At 53.6% G+C, this 16,999-nt stretch overlaps 1 protein-coding gene across 1 annotated transcript in view; it reads left to right on the top strand.

The window, feature by feature from the left end:
- The first annotated feature begins 580 nt into the window (after positions 1–580).
- The window catches only part of Ppfia3 (PTPRF interacting protein alpha 3), a 29,412-nt gene continuing 12,993 nt past the window's right edge, over positions 581–16,999 (top strand). The window contains 15 exon segments of the mRNA XM_051148519.1: positions 581–767; positions 6,134–6,388; positions 7,272–7,373; positions 7,698–7,862; positions 8,550–8,624; positions 9,018–9,092; positions 9,834–10,055; positions 11,407–11,553; positions 11,643–11,777; positions 11,866–11,949; positions 12,734–12,865; positions 13,045–13,107; positions 13,200–13,279; positions 14,394–14,538; positions 16,194–16,381. Coding sequence (XP_051004476.1) covers positions 6,149–6,388; positions 7,272–7,373; positions 7,698–7,862; positions 8,550–8,624; positions 9,018–9,092; positions 9,834–10,055; positions 11,407–11,553; positions 11,643–11,777; positions 11,866–11,949; positions 12,734–12,865; positions 13,045–13,107; positions 13,200–13,279; positions 14,394–14,538; positions 16,194–16,381 — 1,853 coding nt within the window. The 5' untranslated portion in view covers positions 581–767; positions 6,134–6,148.

The raw sequence follows: 16,999 nt of genomic DNA, 5'->3' as shown, positions 1-16,999 counted from the left end.
CCTTCCGGGAGCCGCCCTTGCCTTAAAAAAAAAAAGAAAGAAAGAAAGAAAAAAAAAGAATCCCACCTTAAATGTTGAATTCCCATCCCGCCGCCCAGCCCTCCTGTCCCGTGAGACGCGCGCCACCGCGGGAACCCAGCCGGGGTCGCGACTCGCGCTCCACGCCGCGCGCTACTAGATTCAGGTGACATCATCTTCTGCCGGGCTCCGCCTCCCTCCCAGGCCGCCGCACGCGGCATGCCTATTGGTCGCTGCACCATGAGTCCCGCCCTCAGCTCTCCGCCCGCGCGGCCCCTCCCTCCCGGTACGGAGGCGGGGCCTTGTCGCCGGCCGGCACGGATGCCAATTCTCATTGGACACTCAGCACCGTCCGTCAGTCTTCTGTTAAAGGGGCCACAACAGCCCGGGATCCGTGGGGGGGAGGGGGAGGGAGGAGAATTTTTTTGGGGGGGAGAAGGTGGGATTTGGGGGGGACGCTGGTGGGCACCCCTGGATCTGGCGACTGCGGCCTCGCGGGGGGAGGCTGTACAGTGACAAGGGCAGGGGGCTATTTTAGGGAGTAAGAAGGCTGTGAGACCGTGAGGGGGAGGGGGGGTCCCCAGCGCTGGAGCCGGAGCAAGAGACGCTGAGCCCGCGCTAGCGGCGTAGACAGGGCTCCAGAGCTCCAGATCCGGGCCCCGGCCGCCGCCAGGGGCCCCGCCCGGTGCCCCTACCCCACCCCGCGTCCCTCCTGCAGCCCAGCTCCTCCCGCAGTCGCCGCGGACCAGGTAGGTAAGAGCCCGGCCCAGCTTGCCTGGCAGCGCCCACCCCGGGGACCCCTGGGCGAGCCTTCCCCACTCCCTCGCCCAAAATCCTGCATTCCCACCTTCATCCTGAGGGAACTCAGAGTCCAGGTTTCACAAGCCAACCCAAGAGACCCAGGCGTATCCCTTCCCGGAGCCCAGAGTCCCCAGCCGAACCCTAGAATCTCAGGCAGGCTGCCTCCTTGTGCCTCCTCCAGGGCCCAGAAGCCTGGATCCCTCAGCTCAGCCCAGAGGACCCCTCAGTCTAGATCCCTCCTCTGGGCCCAGTCTTGCGAGCTCCAGACACTGGCCACCGCTGTGGGGCTCCCCCAGTTGCTCCCAAATCGTTCTCCAATTTGCGCCCCCCACCTTCCGACTGGAACAGCCGGCGACGTTCCCTCGGTCTAGGCCGGCTCGCCCTGGACACAGGCCCGTGCCGGAGCTGTCCATGGTCAGCTCTCTCGGTAGCCTCGCCTCCCCCATCTCCTGCCACGGCCGCCAGGGAGTGGGGGTGCAGGCGGCGTGGGGATCCCTCCCCGCGCCGCGCCTTTGACCTGGGGATCCCCAGCGCCCCCCTCCCAGCTGGGCCGCAGGGTTCTCAGGCGCATGTTTAGGCACCCTAGTTTTCCGGGACTGTAGCTTCTTCACCCAATAGACCTTTTTGAGTGTCCCTACCTAGGCCACTTCAGAGACCTTGGCATGGAGCTCCCACCTGGTTCTGAAAAGCTGTTAGTGCCCATGTATCTACTGGCTCTGATTAATCGCTGTCACCCTATTCAGCACCCAGGGAATCCAGTTTCCCAGCCTTTGCCCACCCCCCTCCACTTAGCACCTAGTTTAACAGCCCCCCACCCCACCCTACCCCACCCCACCCCCGTCAGACAAATATGCCTAGCCTCCTGGCTCACCAGCACCTGCTTGCTGCCTCAGGGACTCAGGCGCCATGACTTCCTTTCAGAGATCTGGAATGCAATTCCTCGGCTTCTGCCCTCCTTCCCCCTTGGAGATCTAGGTGTCTCGCCCCCATCTTGTAACCTCCCCCCACCCGAACAAACACACAACTCTGGGACCCAGAATCTCAGACTGTGGCCGCTGTCCTGTCCATCAGACCACCTGCCAGGCCCCACACTCCTATCAAACATTCAGACTCTAAGTTTTTTTCACCTCCTCGTGGATTCAAAGACCTGGCTCTGCGCTCCACTCCCGTCTTCAGGGCCTTGGCAAGCCCTCCTCTGCCCTATCGTCTCAGGTGCTGGAATTCCAGACTCTCCTCTCCCCGAAAGCTGGATATTTCTGGCATCGTGTTGCCTCTAGAGACCCATCTGGTGATCTCTGATGTCTCATACTCCAAGGGCCACAGAGCTGTTTCCTTCCTCCAGGTGTGTTGTGTGATCGGAGCCTGCTAGGCACCTTCCTGCACTTGTGCTTATAAGGAACCCTTTCCTTGTGTTTATGCTCAAAACTCTTAAGTTCCAGAGCATTTTCAGAGGCTGCATCTGTTCCATCCTCACCAAGGCGTCGTGAGCCACGTTCTGTACTGCGAACTAAACTCTAGGCATGTTTTCTTCTTCCACTTGCACCTTCCCCATCCCCAACATCAGGGTTGCCACGTAACCTAGGCTGGATTAGAACTCACCACGCTGTGCACATTTTCTTTTCCTCCTCCTTCTCCTCTTCTCCGACCTTTTCAAATATCCGTGTAACATCCCGATTCCAACCTCTGCTCTCAACCTTCTCTTCAGACATTCCGGCTATTGGAGCTGGGATTGTAGTTCCATGGTAGACCACCTGCCTCACATGCACAAAGTCCAGGGTTCGATTCCTAGCACTAGCCCAATAACAAGTTCTCACCCCACCCCCATCCTGAGAGAGTCTTCATTTTCGATGCATTTTATGTTCTGGCCACGTCTGCCGCTCTTCTAGATTTCCTTCTTCCCATGGCTGTTCTAACTTGCAGTGTATGCGGTTTTCAGTTAAATAGTCTAGCACTCCTTGGAACTTTACCTTGCATGCTTTGTTTTGTTTTGTTTTTCTCTGTGTAGCCTTGGCTGTCCTGGATGGACTCACTTTGTAGGCCAGGTTGGCCTGGAACTCACAGAGATCCACCTGCCTCTGCTGGGATTATAGGCACATGCCATGGAGCCTGGCTTGCATGATTTTTATTTATTATTATTATTATTATTAGTTTTTTGCGACAGGGTTTCTCTGCACAGCCTTGGCTGTCCTAGACTCGCTTTTTTGTTTGTTTGTTTGTTTGTTTGTTTGTTTGTTTGTTTTCTGAGACAGAATTTCTCTATGTAGCCTTGGCTCTCCTGGACTCGCTTTGTAGACCAGGCTGGCCTCGAACTCACAGTGATCCACCTGCCTCTGTCTCCCAAGTGCTGGGATTAAAGGCATGCGTCACCACACCTGGTCCCCCCTTTTTTAAATGATCTATTTCTTTTTATTTTGTGTGCATTAATATTTTGCCTGCATGTATTTCTGTGTGAAGGTGCCAGATCCCCTGGAATGGGAGTTACAGACAATTGAGAGCTTCCATGTGGGTGATGGGAATTGAACTTGAGTCCTCTCGCAAAGTAGTGCTCTTAACCACTGAGCCATCTCTCCAACCCCATAGCTTGCAGGGTCTTATTTTATTTTATTTTTTTTGGTGTTTTGAGACCGGGTTTCTCTTATAGTCCAGGCTATCCTGGACTTAGTTTGTAGACCAGGCTGGCCTAGAACTCACAGCGATCTGCCTGCCTCTGCCTCCCAACTGCTGGGATTAAAGGCGTGTGCCACTGTGCCCGGCTGAGTTTGCACAATCTTGTTCTGCTTCTTTTTTCAAGCCTCAGTTCTAGGTCCCTCTCTCCAGCTTTTCTTTTCTGTTCTATGGCCTTAGCTTTGGAGCCAGACCTCCTCCCTGGTGGATCACAGGCTTCCGTCTCCATCTGCTGCCTTGGCATTCCAAGCCTGTTCTAGACTCTGGCCTTTTCTAGAGTCCTCAGCCTCAAAATTGTCTTGTTTCCCTAGGCGTGGTAGCATGCGTCTTTAATCCTAGCACTCAGGAGGCAGAGGCAGGTGGATCTCTGTGAGTTCCAGGCCAGCCTGGTCTACAGAGTGAGTTCCTGGACAGCCACTGTTACACAGAGAAACCCTGTATTGAAAAACCAAACAAAAAACAAACAACAAACAAACAAACAAACCAAAAACTTACAGAAATAGTCTTTCTTCTGCATGTGTGCACATGTGTATGTACACGTGTCTGTGTGCATGTCAGTGTGTATGTCTGTGTGTGTCAGCGTGTCCGTGTGTGTGCACGATGTGTGTGTGCGTGTCTGTGCACCCGTGCGCACATGTCTGTCTGTGTGTATGTGTCTATATGCGTGTCAGCGTGTATGTCTGTGTGTGTGTACATGCACGCATGTGTGTGTGTGTGCGTGTGTTTGGAACAGGACTTCATCGGGCTAGTTTTGAACTTGCAGTCCTCCTGCCTCACCTGGGGTCAGCTGTGGGCTCTGCTTATGTCTTGTGTCCATGCGTCATGCTAAACAAGCTCTGAGTTTTAGATTCTGTGTGGCAGACGCACTATGTACTGCATTAGGGGGTGCCCTCTGTGTTTACCCGGTGGCGTTGGGCTGCTTTTATCTTCCAGAATAGGGCCTCTCTTGTCCACAGGACCGCGCTCAGCGTGGAAGCTCTCGTCTTTTCTGTGTTCTGTAGCATCCTGGTGACACAAGCTGTCCATTCTTTCTCAGGGAATCTGACGGTCTACAGCAATCTAAGTCACCCTAGGCTTTATGTTCTGACCCGCCTGTGGGTTTAAGCATCCATGGTGGGGGTCTAACCTAAAGCTGGACTTCTCTCTCATAAACTTTTTTTCTGAGCCTGGTTTCTGGGGGAGTGTTTAAAGACAAAGGGGATTTAGGGACCCAGTTGTACCCTATCCTATATTGCAGCCCTTCTTGTCTCACAGGAACCCGTGGACCGAGTGGCTTTGGTCACAGTTCTCATTTGGGTGGAGTTGGGAAGTAGCCAATCTCAAACCGGTTAGGCCGCTGAATGGATTGGGGAGGGCGGGGTGGGGGGGAGAAGAGGACAGGAGGGGTAGTCAGACCCTCCCGCTTTCGGCCGGGCCTGATGGACCTGTTGGACCTGAAGAGTTCCAAGGAGAGGCTCACTGGGCCTCCCTTCATCTCCGCCCCGCCCCTGGAACCCAAGTCCCGCCTTCTTGCCTTATAAAGCCCGCCCCTTCCTCCTCCCACACTCTCAGATAACGCCTCGTGAGGGTGGGGCTGAAAGTTTTCCAGGAGGACTAGATCCGGAGTGTGCCAGGAGAAGGGTCCCAGGTTTAGATTTGTGGGTTGTGCAGGAGGTCTAGAGGCACTGGAACTAAAAGGGGTCCGGAAGGGGCTGCTGGAGGCTCAGGCCCTTAGTGGCTCCCCGTGCTGTGGGAGCCTAGACTCGTGTGACCTGAGCAGACCACTCAGCCCCACTGCCTGCTATGCGGTCTTTCTTTTTTTGAGAAAGGGTCTAAAGTAACCCAGGGTGACCCATAATTCTCTAAAATAACGGTGGTTGACCTTGAACTCCCGATCGATTCTTTGTCTCCACTTCCCAAGCGCTGAGATTACAGGCATGAACCACCTTGCCTGGCTTAATAAATGCATATTTTATTTTATTGGTATGGCGATCCAGCCCAGAGCTTCATTTTGTGCCACGCATGTGCTGCACCACTGAGCTTCAACTCCAGCCCTCCTGCTATGCTTTTTTACTCTTCTTCTTTCAAGTGGACTATGGGTCTTTAGATCACAGAGCGAGATGGGCAAGTCACAGCCTAGTGACCTAATTCAATATCAGAGGCCCCATGACTTTTCAAGGTGTGGTTCTGGCTTGGGGCTCAGTTTCCTCACTTATGGAATGGGTTGAGGATTCAAAGCCGAGCCACAATAGATAAAGGCTAGCTCTAACCCACTCAACCAGTGACTGGTGCCCCCAGCTTTTTTCAGTCCTGAGTGGCCAGGCTTTGTTTTGCTGCTAGTGTCTGACTAGCCAAGCCCCAGTGCCCCAAAATGCTTTTTACCTAAGAAGACCCCGCTGTTTATCTAAGAGCAATGATTTCCAGTTTATCTGTGCCATGATTACAAAGGACAGAGGACAGGTGCCAGGTTTCCGCTCTGGATGGCCAGCACTTAGTGCCCCCCCCCCCCCACTGTACCTCAGTTTCCCCATGTCATGATCAGCTTGGCTGACCTCAGTTGCACCCTGTACAGTGACTGGATTGGGGCCCCAGGGAGCATCACATTGGCCGCTTCTCACTTCTCTGCCTGAGCCCTGACAAGGCTAGTTAGCCCCCTCTGCCGTACCAGCAGGCCTGCACCGCCGCCATGATGTGCGAGGTGATGCCTACCATCAGCGAGGATGGCCGGCGGGGCTCGGCGCTGGGCCCGGACGAGGCGGGCGGCGAGCTGGAGCGCCTCATGGTCACGATGCTCACGGAGCGCGAGCGCCTGCTGGAGACCCTGCGCGAGGCACAGGACGGCTTGGCCACAGCGCAGCTACGACTGCGCGAGCTCGGCCACGAGAAGGACTCGCTGCAGCGGCAGCTCAGCATCGCTCTGCCTCAGGTTGGGCGGGGCCTGGGGGCGGGGCCTGAAGGCGAGGGCGGTCCTTGATGGGTGGGGCCAGGCGGAAGAGAGTATGGGATTGGCTTGCTGTTGGTAGGTTGGTCTTAGCAGCGAGATGGGCAGGGTTAATATAGGAAGGGCGGGGCGTGAGAAGTAGGGCTGGGGAGGAGGCGGGGCCTGAGTGGGAAGCGGGGTAGGGCTTGGCGGGGGCGGGGCTTGAGGGAGGCGTGGCCTGGAGAAGGCAGCTTAGGAAAGGCGGGGACAGATTGGAGACTCTGAGCTTGCTGAGAAGGAGGGGCCTGGACAGCCAAAAAGGTGGCAGGAGACAGGGCCTGGGAAGTAAACTGGGAGTGGCACGGCCTTTAACTCACGAGGCAGAGGCAGGCAGATCTCTAAGTTCGAAGCTAGGCTGGTCTACAGAGTTTCAGGATAGCTAGGGCTCCACAGAGAAACCCTGTCTCGAAACAACAACAGCAAAAAGATAGGGTTTACTAGTAGGGCGGGTCCTGTAGAAGGTTTAGTTTGGAAAAAGAAGGTGCCTAGGAGGGGTGGTGCCAGACGCCTGGCCGGAAAGTGTAGGGAATTAGCGTACTATTGGCTTTATGGTCGAGATGGGCTTGGCTTAGATGGGAGGACGGGGTCTGAGCAGCAAGAGGAGGTGTGGCCTAATTAAGACCCATAAGTCCAGAGCAACAAAAGCGTTCAGAGTTCGCCAAGAGGGCAAGCTTTGAGCTGGTAGAGTAGCAGGATTTAGTTAAGGGTCAGTCTTGACTGGCTGGGGAGGCGGGGCCTAGATAGGAAGGTGAGAACTTTCAAATTCTCACAAAGAGAGAAATAAGGAAATAATTGAGTCAGCCATCTGATACTACCCACGCCTGGACAGGAGTTTGCGGCTTTGACGAAGGAGCTTAACTTATGTCGGGAACAGCTTCTGGAGAGGGAAGAAGAGATTGCAGAGCTGAAGGCGGAGCGTAACAACACCCGGGTGAGGACCGACGGGGCCCTAAGCTGGATGGGGCTCAGGGTAGTGCTGGCCAACATATCTTTTCCCAACATCTAGGTTTCCATCGTCTCTTCTTCCTTCCTCCCAGTCTCCTGTGACATTCCCTCCCTTCCTCTTTTCTCTGACCTCTCTGTGTCTTTGCATCCTTCCATCCTCAGCTGTATCTCTACTTGTTCCTCCTTTTTTCCCTCACCTCTGCTTGGTCCTATCTCGTCTTCCATGTGTATTCCCAACATGTCACTCCTTTCCTTGAGACTGCCTTTTCCTCTTGCTTCTTTTCCTTGACCTGGTGTCCTATCCTTCCAGCTCCTTCTGGAACACCTTGAGTGCCTGGTGTCCAGGCACGAGCGTTCCCTGAGAATGACGGTGGTGAAACGCCAAGCCCAATCCCCTGGAGGCGTCTCTTCTGAGGTGGAGGTGCTCAAGGCTCTAAAATCCCTTTTTGAGCACCACAAGGCCCTGGATGAGAAGGTAGGAGACTCAGAGGATAAGAAGAGAAAGCATGTAGCTGACCTGAGCTGAACTAAGTGGGAAAGAGAAAAGCGAGCTATGATTGATTGGATATATTTTACAAGAGAGAAAACGTTACCATGACGTATTGGAACATGACGTATTGGAAATACGAACTATTTAATGCCAGCAACTCAGGAGGCAGAGGCAAGTAGATCTCTATTAGTTTGAGGCTTGTGTGATTTACGCAGAGCTCCGGGCCATACAAGACTATGTTGAGAGACCTTGTCTAAAAAAATAAAAATACGGGCCTGGAGAGATGGCTCAGAGGTTAAGAGCACTGGCTGCTCTTCCAAAGGTCCTGAGTTCAATTCCCAGCAAGCACATGGTGGTTCACAACCATCTATAACGAGATCTGGTGCCCTCTTCTGGCATGCAGGTGTACACACAGGCAAAGTGCTGTATACATAATAAATAAATCTTAAAAAATAAAAATACAGTAGTGGATAATGGGGGATCGTCTGCCTGATGCCTGGCTGGAACTTGACCCGGGGTGTTCTGGTACAGGATCACCTAAACCAGACTGGGTCTTATTTCTGTAGTGTAGGCAGACCTTGAGTTCGGGGTCCTTCTGCCTCAGCCTCTGGAGTAGTTCGGTGGACCTACAGCATGAGACAAGGTCCGGTCTTCTCTCACGCCCCTCCCCAGGTCCGGGAAAGATTGAGGATGGCACTGGAGAGAGTAGCGGTGCTGGAGGAGGAGCTGGAGCTGAGCAATCAGGAGGTAGGGGGTGTGGCCGGGAAGGGGTGTGGCCGGGAAGGGGTGTGGCCGTGAAGGGGAGGGCTTTGGCAGAGGATTAAGAAACTGATTGGAGGATGGCGTCGTGGCACAGGCCTTTAATCCTAGCACTCAGGAGGCAGAGGCAGGCAGATCGTGTGAATTCGAGGCCAGCCTCGTCTGCAAAGTGAGTCAGGACAGCCAAGGCTACTGAGAGAAACCCTGTCTCGAAAAGCCAAAACAAACAAAAAAAAAAAAAGAAAGAAAGAAAGAAAGAAAAAAGAAAGGAACTGATTGGTTGTGTTTCTAAAGGAAACCAGCCAATGGAGTTGGGCCACAGAAAGAATTCCACAAGGCCTAGGGAGAGCTCAGAGTGCTTTGGTGTTTTGATTCTTCTAGACTTTGAACCTTCGTGACCAGCTATCTAGAAGGCGGTCGGGGCTAGAGGAGCCAGGCAAGGATGGGGACGGACAGGTGAGAGGTGTAAGTCCCCTCCCTGCGACCTCTGCTCTCTGAGGACTGACTGATTGTGCTGGGGATGGAGTCGAGGGCCTCTTATGTCCTTCCCAGTACCACTGAGCACACCCCTACTGACGGCTTCTATGTAGGGGCTCCACCACCGAGCAACACTTGCAGCCCATCCCAGGGGATTCTAGGCTGGTGTCTTACTTCAGAGACACATCCTTTTTTGTGAGTCTGGGTCTCACTCTGTACCTCATGTTGACCGGTAACTCAAGATCCTCCCAAGTCACTGACAGACAGTACAGGGTTCCACCCCTGTGCCCAAGAACTCCCGTAATGAACATTTTACTATTTTTTTTTAAACGTTTGTTACATTTATCTGTGCATAGATAACGCGGAAGGTGCTGCTTATGTGCATGCGGAGGTCACTGGGCAGCTTGGGGGAGCTCTCTCCTTTCCTAATGTGGGTCCTGGAGACTAAACTCAGGTCATCAGACTTGGTGGCTGAGCCATTTCATCAGCCCCTGATGGTCACTTTAATGTGTGTCATGACTCTCCCTGGCCCAGTGGTATCTGATCCCCTAAGATCCCTACTGGTCACCCAGCTAACTTCTGTGATCCCCTTTGCACTTTGGTTCCCCCTCACCATACCCTTGCCCTCACTTTGGGTCCTATTCTTTCTTCTCTCTCTCTCTCTCTCTCTCTCTCTCTCTCTCTCTCTCTCTCTCTCTCTCTCTCTCTTTCTCTCTCCAGACCCTTGCCAACGGCCTGGGTCCTGTTGGAGAGTCCAGTCGGCGCACAGCGGAGCTGGAGGAAGCCCTGGAGCGGCAGCGGGCAGAAGTGTGCCAGCTGCGGGAGCGCCTGGCGGTGCTGTGCCGTCAGATGAGCCAGCTGGAGGAGGAGCTGGGCACTGCTCACCGCGAGCTGGGTAAGGCCGAGGAAGCTAACTCCAAGCTGCAACGCGACCTCAAGGAGGTGAGGCGGAGCCCCTCTCTGTCCCCGCCCCCACCCCCACCCCAGCCCCCTCCCAACCCTTCAAGAGTAACTGGGTTCAAGAATGACAGGACCTGGACTCAGCCCCCAAGTTCTGCGGACTCCCTCCTCAGTTTTCCCACCTGTACAATGGGTCTGATCTGACTGTTTGTGTGTGGCAGAGTGGCCCTTAGCACCTGGTCCCTGTATTACCATGGTGATAGAACCTAGGACTTCACGTACCCTTGGCCCATGGTCTACCTACCTCTAAGCGAAGACTCCAGTTTCTCACTGGCAGGCATGTGACTTCAGAGCCGCCCCGCCCCCACCCCAGCCCCTCACTGGGTGCTTCTAGGCAGTGGCTCTACCGCTGAGAATCAGCCCTTTAGCTGCTTTGCTTTATTTTATTTGATTTTTCTTACATTTTGAAACAGGGTAACTTTCCAAGTTTGGCTGTGGAATCATGGCCTCCTGCCTCAGCCTCCTGAGTACTAAGTCCTGCTGATGTGGATACTTGAAGACAGTGCATAAGAAAATGAACTTTTGGCAGGCATGGTGGTGCACGCCTTTAATCCCAGCACTCAGGAGGCAGAGGCAGGCGGATTGCTGTGAGTTCGAGGCCAGCCTGGTCTAGAAAAGTGAATCCAGGATAGCCAAGACTGTTACATAGAGAAACCCTGTCTTGAAAAACCTTATTTAAAAAAAAAAAAACCAACCTTTTTTTTCTCATTCAACAGCCCCAGGCAGACCTATCTCCCCATCTGACTCTGGCATATCTTTTCTGGGCTTCTAAGCATGGGCTAGTCTGGTGGCTCTTTGAGATAGGGGGTGAACCTTCCAGAGAGACACCAGAGCCAGCACTCTGTGGTTCAAAGGCAGTATTATGCCTATTATGCCGGAAGGGTGGCTTGTGGCTTGAGTGGAGACTGTCAATGGAACTGGGAAGTGGAGGCGGGGCTTAGCTGAGGGTGTGGCTTAGACCGAAGGTGTATCAGGGGAGGGGTTGGTATGAGAGGCAGTCTTTGATCTTTCCCTTGTTTATCAGGTAGGGTCTTCCTATGTATCCCGGGAGGGCCTTGAACTTGGCTGGCCTCCAACTCAAAGTTCTCTTGCTTTTAGCCTCCTACTTGCTAGGATTACGGGAACGTGACACTACCATCCCTGAGCCTTCCATCATCTTTATGGGAGGCCCCGCCTAAGCCTAAGCAAAACTGCTTTAAAAGCTATGACACAGAATGGGACGAGGAGCTTATTTTCCATAAACCCTAGAGTGCCTTGTCTTGGGGTTTCGGCCTCTGTAGCCACAAGGCTGTCTGGGAGTTGTAGTCCACACATCCCATTACAACCTCTGCAGGCCCTGGCTCAGCGGGAGGATATGGAAGAACGCATCACCACCCTGGAAAAGCGCTACCTGAGTGCCCAGCGCGAGGCCACGTCTCTCCATGATGCCAACGACAAACTGGAGAACGAGTTGGCCAGCAAAGAGTCGCTGTACCGACAGGTGGGAGCCCACCCAGCCAGGGGACCAATGGGAGGGTGCTGTGGCTGCATGACTGAGGCCCTAGGCTCTTCTGCTCCTTTCTCTCCCAGAGTGAAGAGAAGAGCCGTCAGCTGGCCGAGTGGCTGGACGACGCCAAGCAGAAGCTGCAACAGACCCTGCAGAAGGCCGAGACCTTGCCCGAGATAGAGGCTCAGCTGGCGCAGCGTGTGGCTGCTCTGAACAAGGTGACAGCCAGGCAAGGGGCGAGGCCAGAGGTGCAGGGGCGGGGATCTTGGTGGAGTCAAGTCATACCCCACGGGTCCTGTCCACTAGGCTGAGGAACGCCACGGGAATTTTGAGGAGCGGCTTCGGCAGCTGGAAGCACAGCTGGAGGAGAAGAACCAGGAACTGCAGCGGGTGAGCTGGGCGAGGGAGCCAAAGGAACTGCGAGGTGGGCGGGGCTTAGCTTAGATGAAGGGCAAGGTTTATACCAGGCTTGGAAGTGTGTGTCTGTGCGTGTGTGAGCATGCTTTTGTGTGTGTGTGCGTGCGTGTGTGCGCGTGCCTTTGTGTGTGTATGTGTATCTGTGCACGCGCGTGTGTGCGTGCCTTTGTGTGTGTGTCTGTGCGTGTGTGTTTCTGTGCGTGTGTGTGCGCGCGCGTGTGTGTGCCTTTGTGTGTGCGTACCTTTGTGTGTGTGTCTGTGTGTGTGTGTGCGTGCCTTTGTGTGTATGTGTGTGTCTGTGTGTGTGTGATAGAGCTTAGATGAGGAGCCAGCCTGGGACAACGCTTAGTGGAGTGGGTGAGCTAGCTTCTGGAGCTTACCTGAAAGGGCTGGGTAGGATGTCTGAGGCTTAAATGCAGAGTGGGACTGGGTGGGACTAAGCTGAGGGGATAGGTCAGGTGGGGCTTATGTGAGAGCTGGCCTTAAAAGAAAGAGAGAGGACCTGAGAATAAAGACAGGGAGCTGGTGTTCGTGAATCAGGCTGGGCTTAGCGGAGTGCCAGGGCCAGTGGGATATACATGGGGCGGGGGGGGCATGGTGCGAATACCTCTGGGGAGGGGCTAAAGCGAGGGGGCGGAGCTTAGATGAGGGGCAGGGTAGGTGGGAACCAAGATGGGAGAAGTACGGCCCAGGTGCGGGGCAATGATACGGGAAGGGCCCTCTTGACAGTGTGTGCGCCCTGTTTCCCTTCGCTCAGGCCCGGCAGAGGGAGAAGATGAACGATGACCACAATAAACGGCTGTCGGAGACAGTGGACAAGCTGCTGAGCGAGTCCAACGAACGGTTACAGCTTCACCTCAAGGAACGCATGGGGGCACTGGAGGAGAAGGTACACCCCGCCCCCTCACTAGGCCTTTGACAACTAGGGTTGCTTCTAGCTGTCATCCTAGGGACTGTACATCTCCCTCAGAGCTGTCATTGAAGACCTCCCTACCCAGGAGCTGACCTGTCCTAGGCCACCACCTCTCAGCCTGGCCTGGCCCTTTCACTCCACCCCTGTCCCCACAGAACTCCCTGAGTGAGGAGATTGCTAACATGAAGAAGCTTCAGGATGAGCTTCTGCTGAACAAGGTGAGGGCCTGGACCTCGGAGGGGAAGTCACGGAGTGGTCTGCTCCTCATAGCAGCAGCATCTCGCCTGATACCTCTGCCTCCTCCCCGCAGGAGCAGCTCTTGGCTGAGATGGACCGCATGCAGATGGAAATTGACCAGCTCCGAGGGAGGCCGCCCTCCTCCTACTCCAGGTGACAGAAGCCCTCCTGTCCTTCCTCTGCCCAGGGAGCCCGAATGGTCAAGCCCATCCCTTCATGTCCACTCCTTATCTTCAACTGCTTGTCCCCCCCTTTAAAAAAAATTTTTTTTTTATAGTACTGGGGATCAAATCTCAGGGCTCCAAGCATGCTGTCACCCACCAAGCCATACTTCCCAGTCTCTCACTGGGTGACTCTAGGCAGGAGCCCTAACTCTGAGCCACACCCACCCCTTCCTCACTGGGAAATTCTGATTCTACTCCTGTACATATCCCACCCTTTTGCTTTTCTTGTGGATTTTTTTTTGTTTGTTTGTTTTGGTGGTTTTTTTTTTTTTTTTTTTTTTTTTGAGACAAGGTTTCTCTGTGTAGCCTTGGCTGTCCTGGACTCTCTTTGTAGACCAGGCTAGCTTCAAACTCACAGCGATCTGCCTGCCTCTGCCTCCCCAGTGCTGGGATTAAAGGTGGGCATCACCACGCCTGGCGCTTTTCTTTCTTTTTTTTTCTTTCTTTCTTTTCTTTTTTCTTTTTCTTTTTTGTTGTTTGTTTGTGTATCCTTGGCTGACCTGGACTCACTTTGGCTTTTCTTTACAATACAGAATCTCACTAAGTTGCCCAGGCTAGCTTTGAACTTGCACTTCTTCTGCCATAGCCTCACAAGCAGCTGAGACTATATGTCTAACCGCCAGGTCCAGATTTATCCATTTTGTTTATTTAAGAATATTTTAGTCAGGCGGTAGTGTGCATACCTTTAATCGCAGCACTTTAGAGACAGAGGCAGGTGGGTCTCTGAGTTCGAGGCCAGCCTCGTCTATAGAGTGAGTTCTAGGACAGCCAGGGCTACATAGGAAAAAAACCCCTGTCTCAAAAAACAGAACAAAACAAAACAAACAAACAAAAACTAATAAAAATTTACAATTTTGTCCTTCGGCAGATTTGTACACGTATCTTGATCATATCCACTCCCAACTCTCCCCCAAAACATTTCATTCCCAGTTTATTTATTTATTTTTGCCACCCCAGCCCAGGGGGCCCTGTCCCCATGTCTTCTGATCTCTCCCTTTTTCTGGCCCCTGGGTGCTTGACAATCTTCTCTGTGCCACTCACAGGTCGCTCCCTGGCAGTGCCCTGGAGCTCCGTTACTCCCAGGCACCAACTTTACCTTCAGGTGCACCTCTGGATCCTTATGGGCCTGGCAGTGGCCGAGCAGGCAAGAGGGGCCGCTGGTCCGGGGCCAAGGATGAGTCTTCTAAGGTCAGCAGCCGCCTCCTGGCGGGGGGGTGGGGTGGGGGGGGCAGACCGAGGAGTGGTAGTGGGGAGGGCAGCTGGGTTTGTGCGGCTCAGGGAGGATTCTGGGAAGAAAGGTCATATCTCTCTGATTCACTGTCTTCTCTCCTGGCCTCCAACACCACCATCCTCCTGCCTGCGCGTCTCATCTTCCTCCTCTGATTTACAAGGTGAATGTTGGAGAGGAGGAAGAGTGGAGATTCCCCGAGTGGGTGGGGCCAGGTGGAGAGAAGCTGGTGAGGAGGGAGGAGTCGTGGGTGGGTGTGAGCATGGCTTAGGGACACTTAGGAGCACATTTAGTAAAGTGCCTGCTGTGTAAGCACCAACAAAGGAGTTTTCAGATTCCCAGCACACGTGTAAGATGTGTGCTGGATGCTTCCTGTCTCAGCTCTGGGGAGGGGCAGGCAGCAGGATCTCTGAAGCTTGTGGTTGGCCAGCTTAGAGAGAGAACTCGGGGTCCAGTGAGAGACGATGTCTCAAAAAATAAGGGGGGCTGGGCCTATTGACAAACACCTTCAGCACAGCACCCAGGAGTCCTGGGCAGCTAGCTGGGTCTATGTGAGTTCCAGACCAGCAAGGTCAACACAGTGAGACCCTGTCTGAAACAAACAACAGGGGGAAAAAAAAAAATGGGACCAGTGAGAAGCATCAGTGAGTCAAGGCATTGGCAACTTAGCGCACACCTTTAGTCCCAGCACTCAGGAACTCAGGAGGCAGAGGCAGTGAGTGAATCTCTGTGAGTTCGAAGCCAGCCTGGTCTACAAAGTGAGTCCAGGACAGCCAGGGTTATTATACAGAGAAACCCTGTTTTGAAAAACAAAACAAAAACAAAAACAAAAGAATAATATGAACAGTGGGTGGGGACACGGAGCTATGGCTTCTACATAGGCACACCTTTAAAAACAAAAAAAAGATGAGGGGGAGATACGGCTCAGTGGTTAAGAATGCCGGCTTTCTCTTCAGAAGTCTGCGTCCAGTGTCCAGCATCCACATCTGGCTTCCGTGGGAACCAGAAACGCTCACAGTGCACACACATACACGGCAGCAGCAAGACGCTTACATACACACAATAAAATGGATAAACATTTTGTAAATAGAAGAGAAGAGACTTTCAGAACGTATCGGGGTGCGCACGGCACAGAACCCCGCGGGTGTCGGAGGATTTAACGAGGTCACCAGGCTTGTACAACAAGGAATTCACACATTCAGCTATCTCTTAGGTCAAGAGGGAGGCCTGCTAAGAGCGGAGCTAGGGATATAGCTCACCCAAAGCTAGCCATAGGTGACACCATGGCTCCACCACCATAGTGAAAAAAAAAAAAAAAAAAAAAAAAAAAGCCGGGCGTGGTGGCGCACGCCTTTAATCCTAGCACTCGGGAGGCAGAGGCAGGAGAATCGCTGTGAGTTCGAGGCCAGCCTGGTCTACAAAGTGAGTCCAGGATGGCCAAGGCTACACTGAGAAACCCTGTCTCGAAAAAAAAAAAAAAAAAAAAAAGAAAGAAAGAAAGAAAGAAAAATAAGAAAAGGAAGGGTCTAGACCAGAAGAGCATCATGGGATGCGGGTGGGGTCGGGAGTGTGGGCAAAGCCATGTACCAACCTCTGTCCTCACCCACAGGGACAGGATTGGGATCGGTCTGCCCCTGCTGGCTCCATCCCGCCCCCGTTCCCTGGAGAGCTGGATGGCTCCGATGAGGAGGAGGCTGAGGGGATGTTCGGGGCTGAGTTACTGTCCCCCAGCGGGCAAGCTGATGTGCAGACGCTGGCCATCATGCTTCAGGAGCAGCTGGAAGCAATCAACAAGGAAATCAAGTGAGCCCCAGCCTGCTGCGCCATGCCCGAGCTGTCCCCGCAGCCCCGGAAGCTCCCAACAGTCAGTCCTCACCCCACGGCTCTAAGCCTACTTTCCCATTGCCGCCACGCAATCCTCCCAGACAACACTCCACAGCGCGGACCACCCCTGTTGTCTGCATGAGCGTCCCGGGGGCGGCACTCATCCCAAAGAGTGGGGTCCACAGTCCCAAGCCTCAACTCCGCAGAAGGAACCTTCGAGAAAACCGTGGCTCCACGTCACCGTATCCTAGAGCCTCCTGATCCTGCAAGAGTCTCACAACAACAACAACGCACAAATGTTTCCCTCACAAGGAAATCAAGAACCTCAGCTTGGGCTGGGAATGTATTTTTTACTTGGTAGAACATTTACTTAGCTAAGTCTGTGAGGCCCTGGGTTCCATCTGTAGCGTGAAAAAGAAAAGAAGGAAGGGAAGGGAAGGAAGAAAGGGGGGAAAGCTAGGAAATAAAGAGAAAGAATGAAAGAAAAAAGTAACAGGGAAGGAAGGGAGGGAGGGAGGAAGGGGTTTCAGAGATAGCGCAGTGCTTAAAGAAATGTCATGCGCACTAGAGGACAGGCGTCCGGAACCCTCACGAATG

Source organism: Acomys russatus, chromosome 7 (genome assembly GCF_903995435.1).
Source record: "Acomys russatus chromosome 7, mAcoRus1.1, whole genome shotgun sequence".
Lineage (NCBI taxonomy): Eukaryota > Metazoa > Chordata > Mammalia > Rodentia > Muridae > Acomys > Acomys russatus.
The sequence above is the reverse complement of the archived record's forward strand: the minus strand, read 5'-3'. Positions and strand labels throughout refer to the sequence as shown.